This window comes from Montipora capricornis, chromosome 7 (genome assembly GCF_036669925.1).
Source record: "Montipora capricornis isolate CH-2021 chromosome 7, ASM3666992v2, whole genome shotgun sequence".
NCBI classification, from domain to species: domain Eukaryota; kingdom Metazoa; phylum Cnidaria; class Anthozoa; order Scleractinia; family Acroporidae; genus Montipora; species Montipora capricornis.
Genome location: NC_090889.1, coordinates 28,985,902 through 28,993,637, shown reverse-complemented (window position 1 = coordinate 28,993,637; position 7,736 = coordinate 28,985,902). Strand labels below are relative to the sequence as shown.

The following is a 7,736-nucleotide window of genomic DNA, read 5'->3' as shown; positions in this document are numbered from 1 at the left end:
GCACACCTATTATGTCCACGTCTATCCTTGTAAAGACTGTATAACGATATGTATATGTAGTGTGATCTAGATGACTAACTGGCTCATCCTAAATAAACTATTTCACATTGAATGTCTCGGTTTTAGTGTAGGCAGAATTATACAACTTTCAACCTCTCTTATATAGCGTATGACCTTATATGGAGACTGATTTCGCTGGTCGTTTTGTAAAATTGAAACAGCTCAGAGTTTAATTAAACTTCAGGAAGCAATTATTTTAATCGTGCGTCTCGGAATATGAAATGGGATATAATTTATTCGGCGCTACACCTCCTGCAGGCTATTTGCTATCTCATATCCAACGCACGCTCATAGAGTTATTGTTGAATATGTCTGCCTACAAAAAAATATACACTGCTTCTGCGTTACAGACTTTGTGTAAAAATCAGGCTAGAATTTCGGTATATTGAAATTCAGTCCTGAACAAAAGGCATCCGTTTCGAGGCTCTGGGGAATGAAGGGTTTGTATGAGTTTGTTCCTCGAGATGATACCTTTTGTTTAGGACTGAATTTTAATATATGGAAATTGGTCTATTCAAAACTCAGGGAATCAGGAAAGTGAATAATGTGAGCACGAAAAGAATGGGGGATTAGGGCGATGGCATATAGGGCAGATTATGTGCCAAGTATGGTTGTTATCCAGATTAAAAGTGCTCTGAAACCTATGAAAAAGGAGAGCTTTCAATCGAAACAAGAGTGTACCGCATACGTAAATTAAACTCCATTCTTAGACTTGTTCTTCTCCTTCCACCCGTTTCGTGTAACCATTGTGAACGAGGCGAGGGGAAAATGACCTGTAACAAGGGTCACTCAACACCTTGGCTGCGGCAGGAGTCTCAATTTTCAGTTGGTGTACTAAGCAAACAGCTCATCACCCCCTGAATGTTGTAGGTGAAACATGCATTGCACATTCTGCCTTCCCCTCGGCAGCATTTCTACCATTTAGGCAAACTCGTTTAGCCGTAGTTGCACTGAGATTGCTCTATTGCTGCTAAAATGCTATTTTAAACATATTTTTATTATCCTTGCTGCTTCGAAACGCACCAAACATACCGCTTTTATCATCACTACACGTATTCTTATTCCGGAATAGGGTCAATCGAACGCACCCTAAAATTCCAGGGAAACAAAATGAACTGTTTCCCTTGGGACCACTCATTAAGTGATTTGTTGAATAGCACAAAAGAAAAACGTGCAACGGCAACAGCAACGGCGGTCGTCGGTCAACATTTGCGGGTAACAGTCCACTGTTACCCTCTGACGTCATAGATTTTGCACTGTTGCCGCTCAGAGACTTTTGGCGGGAAACAGTTTTTAATTGTTAAATGTCATGTGAGCTCGAAGTAACCAATGAGAGCACGCGCTGTTGTGAGAAAAAATTCAGCTATGTAACAATGGTGGATATTTACCGACTCGCGACTTTCACCGACACTGAGGTGACCAATTGTTTTATTATACACCACACAAAAATTAATAATCAGCCGAGTTTACTGATGAAACGAAACGGGAAGCCATTTTGTTACTGTAACGGTTTGAATAGTTTTTTGAACAGCGCGTCTTCCGGCAGTAAGTGCATGTTCAAATGCCTCTTCAGTCATTGGATAGGGGAGATCGGAGAATGATCTGTATTCGTGTAATTAGCAGCTCTTCCATCTTTTAAAAATAAATCTCCTCCGGAGTTCATACATACGTCAATTTGAATGTCTTGTCAGTCTGAATTTACACTCAAATGAGTAAAAGGAAAAAGGAAAGGAAAGGAACTTTATTTAAGTGTCTAGTCGTTCTCGCCCTGGAACACTAATTGGGGACACTGTAAACTGAAATTAACAATTAACACAAATCAAGTCAAATCTAGGTTTTTGAGGAGAGGGAAAACCGGAGTACCCGGAGAAAACCTCTCGGTGAAGAGTAGAGAAGCAACAAACTGAACCCACATATGACGCCGGATCTGGGAATCGAACCCGGGCCACATTGGTGCGCCATCCCTGCACCCCTGCAAAATGCAGTCAAAAGTGAATAAGCTCGCAAGCTCGGTTCCCTGTCGTAATTGCCTTCTTTTCGCTGCTTCTTAAAGTGACTGCATCACTGGATTTTTGCTGTTTTCTGCCTTTATTGCCTTTATTGCCTTTATTTAAGCATAAAATACATTTTGCTAATATAAAACGATGTTGAAGATCCTTAACCATTACTTCAAGACTCAAAGTGAGAAATGGAACAAATTGGCCATTTTTTTGCTGTAGTCTGTTACAGTCCTTGTCATGATCCGTAACGACAGGAAACAGGTGTCTAAGTAAAGCGACATTTCTCAATTTATCAAATCACAATGGCATTTTACAATATGCATCAAAATAAGCATGGCAACCACTTTGAGTAGAATTCATAACTGTGAGATCTTCCACCATTGATGCCTTTCTCACTCATTTTAAGCATATGTCAACTATATTACACATACTCTTATTTTAAGAACTGAAAACAAATTCACCTGTCGCCTTTGTGTGTTGAAATAAATACTTGCTGTTTCTTTTATTTCAACACACGAAGGATATTGAAAAACCATTGAACAAAGGAGACAGGTGAATCAGTTGTAACTACCTTACTTGAAAATTGGAAAATGCTCCTTGTATCATTGTACTTATTTTGAGCGGTACCAGAATTTAGGATTATTCTTTTTAGTTATTTCATATGGCTGTAAAGATCGGATTACTTTGTCCCTTTCGCCTGGTTCAAAATAGATGGTTGTCTTTAACCCCGGAAATGAATTTAAAAACAATTTGACGATTTCCAATTTATCTTAGATGAAACTTCCACATTATTGACGAACACACGTCAGAATTTCAAAGCCTTATTGTGAAACTTAGCCAGTACCGTTCAAGTGCATATATCAGAACCAAAATCATGTTTCCAGCAAATGCTTGCTTTAGAAACCTGCTTCAGAAACTGAATCAACTGTGCAAAGAAATACAAATTACTCAGTTACTTTTACTGCAGGGAAGGACCTTTATCAGCTGTGTGTTAACTCTTCTGTAATATCTCACTTTTAACATGTCATTCTATATAAGATAGTTTAATGACTGCAACTTAAACACCATCTTGAATCGTAAGTTAAATTCATTGACTTCAAATCAGAGAAGCCGCCAAATACCTCGCGATCATTGCCTACATGGTTATTTTTTTTCTTAGGAATTGACAAGTTAAATTTTTGGAAGTCTCAAGTGATTTTAAAATCATAGGATTTATAGTCATTTACCCATGCTGAATAAAACGACAAAGGCGTTTATGCAATGTCTTCATTGTACTGAATTAATAACCAAGCCTTATAAGTGCATCATCAATTTTATTTCTAAGTGTATTTGACAAATGGGAAGAGATAATAAGACTGTCACCCCTTTCACACAAAAGGGCTTCACTGACCTGAAGTAGACTGGCAGTTATATCACTGATCAGCAAAATGGTTTCTTCTTCAACGATAACCGCAGACGGATCCCCTCTTTATGAAGAACTCGCAACCCGCCCGATTTCCTCCATTATTGGCGAATCGTTTTTATACGCTTTTATTGTATCCGTCGGCACTCTTGGTAACGTTGCAGTTTTGTTGGTTTTGTATAAAAATCACCGTCTTCGCAATATTACAGCTTATTTTGTGATTTCCTTGGCCATATCTGATATCATCATGTTGTCCCTCTGCGCACCATTTTCTATTGGTGTTCTAATCGTTGGAGATTGGATTTTTGGGTACCTTCTTTGTCAGATCCAGGGATTCCTTGTTTTCTGGGTAGCTTGCGCTTCACTTGGCACCCTTGCTTTGGTAGCGATAAACCGGTGAGTGGGAGTTCTTTCCTTAGTCCAAATTAAACTTGAGTGATTTGTGATTTTCTATCTTTTCTAAATCAGACAAAAAGGAGTCACTGAGACCGCTCGTCTGACTTCCACCTGACCCAACAATAGGGAGTTTAAGAAACCGCGACGGCTAAGGTGATGAAAACGTCACTTCAAAATATAAGTTTGAGCTATCCTGAGTGTTTCACGATGTTTCCATCTTGTTTATGTTCTGCAATATGGGTGGCTTAGTATCCTATAACCACATTGGTACGTAAGGATTTAAAGAATAGAGAAAAAAGGAAAGATTCACTGTCTGTCCATGTTGTCGTCAAAACCTGAAAATTGATCATTTTACGCTGTTGTTATGTCGAGTAAAGGAGGAAAATGTACAAAAGCACGTGCCGCACGGTCATCTTTTCCTCTTTTAACCAATAATATTACTGCTTTTTGGCTTTGTCGTTGCAGTAGCCGTCGTCGTTTCTTAAACTCTCTAATTTAAAGCAAGAATCTTAGTAGATAAAGCTTATCTCACTTTGGAATGGATTTCGTTAAAATGTCGAAAAACGAGGTTAATCTTTCCTCGTGTTTGTCCAAATTTCTTGCCAAATGTTTGCCCCAACAATTTGAAGGAAGTGTTCAAATTTGGCTTGACTTCACAACCTATCATCTCTTTATTTTTGACAAGATTTCTGAAAAAAAATTAGTACAAGAGAAAAGCCTTACACCACGAAACTGTCGCAACAAAAACTGTGAGTGCTCCTTTCTACCTTTTCTAGACTTTTTCTCGGGCAAGCATATTCTTGGTTTTCACATGACGTCACGACCGCCATGTTGGTGCCCCTAAACAAAGAAAAGGCGGCCATGTTGGTGCCCCGACCAAATCCTCCGGGAATTTAACTCTATTATTATGCAAACGCTTCCTTTTGTTTTCGTTGAAAAACATGGCTGTTGGTCACGTGAGTGAAAACCAGCAATTAGCGCGGTTTAACTTGAACTTATCTTACCTCAGTAGCATAGCGCTATTATTTTTGCATCTTCCTGTGAATATAACAGTAACAGCTGATATTTCTCTGGATAATTTTGATCAACTAATGTTCATCTTTTTGGAAAGTACACCTTGAATATTTGATGCTTTTATAGTTAATAGCAAATATGACTCAAAATTCAAACTCATCTAAGGTCTCAAGTTCAAAAGTTGCGTCGATATACAGTAAAAACCTTTTAAATTTATTTTTTTAACGGACCGGAGGGAACGTGTAGCTGCTTCCCCTCGCCCTGTCATGTAATATCTGTGGAGGTCCTTTTCCCGTCAAGTTGATTACTATTGGTCACGCGCTTGTCAGGCTATTTATTTATTTAATAATTTATTTACATATTTTTCAGTGTCTCGGCTTTTTCGGTCCAATACTAGGTACAAATCAACTGTAAAACGTAGAATTTTTCAAGATGGCGGCACCGGAAAATTCGAAAATTAAGCGTATCTAAAATTGGCTATTTATAATACCAACACTTGTTTTGGATAATTTTTGAACTTATTTAAAGTTTAAGGTTTTTCTTTACAAGGAGTAGAAGTTCCCTTCAGTGCACACACGCCCTTTGTAGCTAATGACGGAACAAGTAGTAAACCCGTCGCATAACAAAACCATAGCAGTACTTTTGGTTCCCACGAATAAGTCTTCAAAATTACAGCGCGTTGCAATTTCGGACACGTCCGTCCCAAAGAGAATTGATATAAGCCACGTTTTAATAGCAACTGTTTCTCATTTTCAAGTACTTAGCTAGTTGCTATTCATTAGTTTCACCGACTTAAAAAACAATGAGAATAAGTTACTTAGCGTTATTGTAGCAGGACCCTGAAAAGAGACCTTAAACCAAAGAAGTCGAGACCAAGCTGAGACCCTTTTTTACCTGAGCATACGCAGACTGAGATTAAGTACTATATTGCCTTCTTTTAGGTATTTCCACATCGTTAAAACCTCGATGTATAGAGTCATTTTCACTTCAGCCAAAGCCAAACTTATAGTCCTTGGAGGCTGGATTGCGGCCTTATCAACTCCTTTGACATACACCGCCGCTGGTAAGGATTACGTGTTTCAACCCGGGAAATTCTTTTGTTACTTTGAGTCCAAGTTTTCGTTGCTGATTCTTCCATTCTATATCTTCATCGGAATATCAATGGTAATTTTGATCGTTTGCTACCTAAGAGTTTTCAAAGCGCTTAAAATCCATGGGAGAACTGTGGCAATGAATCTCCGGAACGGAAATGCAAGGAAGGTCTCTCTCTCATTAGAGGATATAAAAGTAACAAAAATCTTGTTTGTAACCGTGGTTGCCTTTATCTTCTGCTGGACTCCAATTTTAGTCCTGGATGTTGTGGATAACTTTCTCGGGTCGGGATGGCAATTGACCCGCGAAACCTATTACATGTATACTATATTTGGCATTTCCAGTTCAGCGATAAACCCTATCATTTATGGCGTCATGAATCCTTCTTATCGGAGAGCGTACTTAAGGTTGCTCGGAATTCATCGTGTGGGACGCGTAGACAGGGAAGTGCCAGCGAACGTACACGATCAGCCAAGAATGAAGACTGGAGAAGCACATTTGCGGGAACTGAACAATTCCTCAGTCAACTAAAACAGAAAAATGAAGAACAAGGAATCTTGGAAAAACTAAATGGCAAGATCATGCTTCCCCAGTACTGTTCATCGGTACTTTAGCAAAAGAAAGTGCGATTCCGATTTTGTTTTCGTGTTAGGCCTTGCTTTCGTTCATAACTTTAAGCTATCGTTTTGTTTGCATGTCCTGGTATCGAGACCCAGATCCAGGGTCTCCTGGCGAGGCTGCTCCGCTCTCGAAATCTACACCAAGAGAACCAACGAAAAGTCTCCCATTGCAACTATACAACTTTCAACCTCTCTTATCGGCTTATATATCGTGTAAACTTATGTGGAGACTGATTTCGATGGTCGTTTTGTAGAACTGAAACAGTTCAGAGTTTAATAAAACTTTATGATGCAATTATTTCAATCGTGCTTCTGGAATATGAAATGGTTATACTTTATTCGGCGCTACGCCTCCTGTAGGCCATTTACTATCTCATATCCAACGCACGGCGCATTCTGACGTTTTGACACATACTGAGCCCATTTTGGCATAGCCTCTAGCGTTAGCCACGCAGGGATACTCATCATGATGACGGTTTGCTTCGTAAAGTGGGACGTTTACTCGATGTTGATGGCGCAGATCATACTTTGCCTTTCTCTTGTGGATCACATGTTCCAAGCATGATGGAATTGTGCATTTGTAGATTCTATAGATTAGTTAAGGGGGTTATCATGATCTTGTACACGATACAACGTAAGATAGTCCCGTGAGATGACATGTGGTTACTAGTAAAAAATACGAAACCTTAACAGATGAAAGAAAATAAAAGGAAATAGATTAACATTGGCATCAAACATGTGGATATTTTCCGAGTTCACTTCAACTTCTTTTTCACAGCAAGTTGAAGCCCGAGGTGCTGTGGTTATTAGTTCTACTTTTCGTGTGACTTAAGTACTATACCAATCTCGACCCCAGAGCTCTTCTCTTGACTGAGGGAGAGAAGAGCTCTGGGTAACCCTGAAACAAAGTGTCTTGTCAATGGTTTTCGTGAACAACAATCAAAAGCGTCTCTAATTGGTGCATTCACGTTAGCACGAGGAGTGAGGAAGCGCCGTAAGGTACAAATAGCCAATTTTTGGCTATAAGAACCCTACGGCGAATGTTCTTCAAGATAGAGTTTCCCAGAGCCTTAGGTCGATGCGAGGCTCTGGTGACGAGAATGGTACTATACCTGAGAAAGACTTGTGAATCACCAAATTCAGCATGACTGA

General features: G+C 39.3%; 2 protein-coding genes across 2 annotated transcripts in view; both read left to right on the top strand.

Moving 5' to 3' along the window:
- Positions 1-484, top strand: part of LOC138056795 (melatonin receptor type 1A-like) — a 3,039-nt gene extending 2,555 nt beyond the window's left edge. Inside the window, exon 2 of the mRNA XM_068902688.1 lies at positions 1-484. This exon is cut by the window's left edge and continues 1,240 nt beyond it. The gene's annotated coding sequence lies outside the window, so the exon portion shown is untranslated.
- A 3,003-nt stretch (positions 485-3,487) lies between these two features.
- Positions 3,488-6,598, top strand: LOC138055838 (melatonin receptor type 1A-like). Its single transcript, XM_068901708.1, has 2 exons — positions 3,488-3,858; positions 5,814-6,598. Exons 1-2 carry the CDS (start codon positions 3,488-3,490, stop codon positions 6,493-6,495), a joined length of 1,053 nt encoding a protein of 350 aa, XP_068757809.1. The 3' UTR covers positions 6,496-6,598.
- The last annotated feature ends 1,138 nt before the right edge of the window (positions 6,599-7,736 follow it).

Excerpts from the sequence above, each read along its gene's own strand:
- LOC138055838 (XM_068901708.1), top strand. The coding sequence starts at position 3,488 with ATGGTTTCTTCTTCAACGATAACCGCAGACGGATCCCCTCTTTATGAA. Across the intron at positions 3,859-5,813 it reads GCTTTGGTAGCGATAAACCG|GTATTTCCACATCGTTAAAA; the intron begins GTGAGTGGGAGT and ends GCCTTCTTTTAG.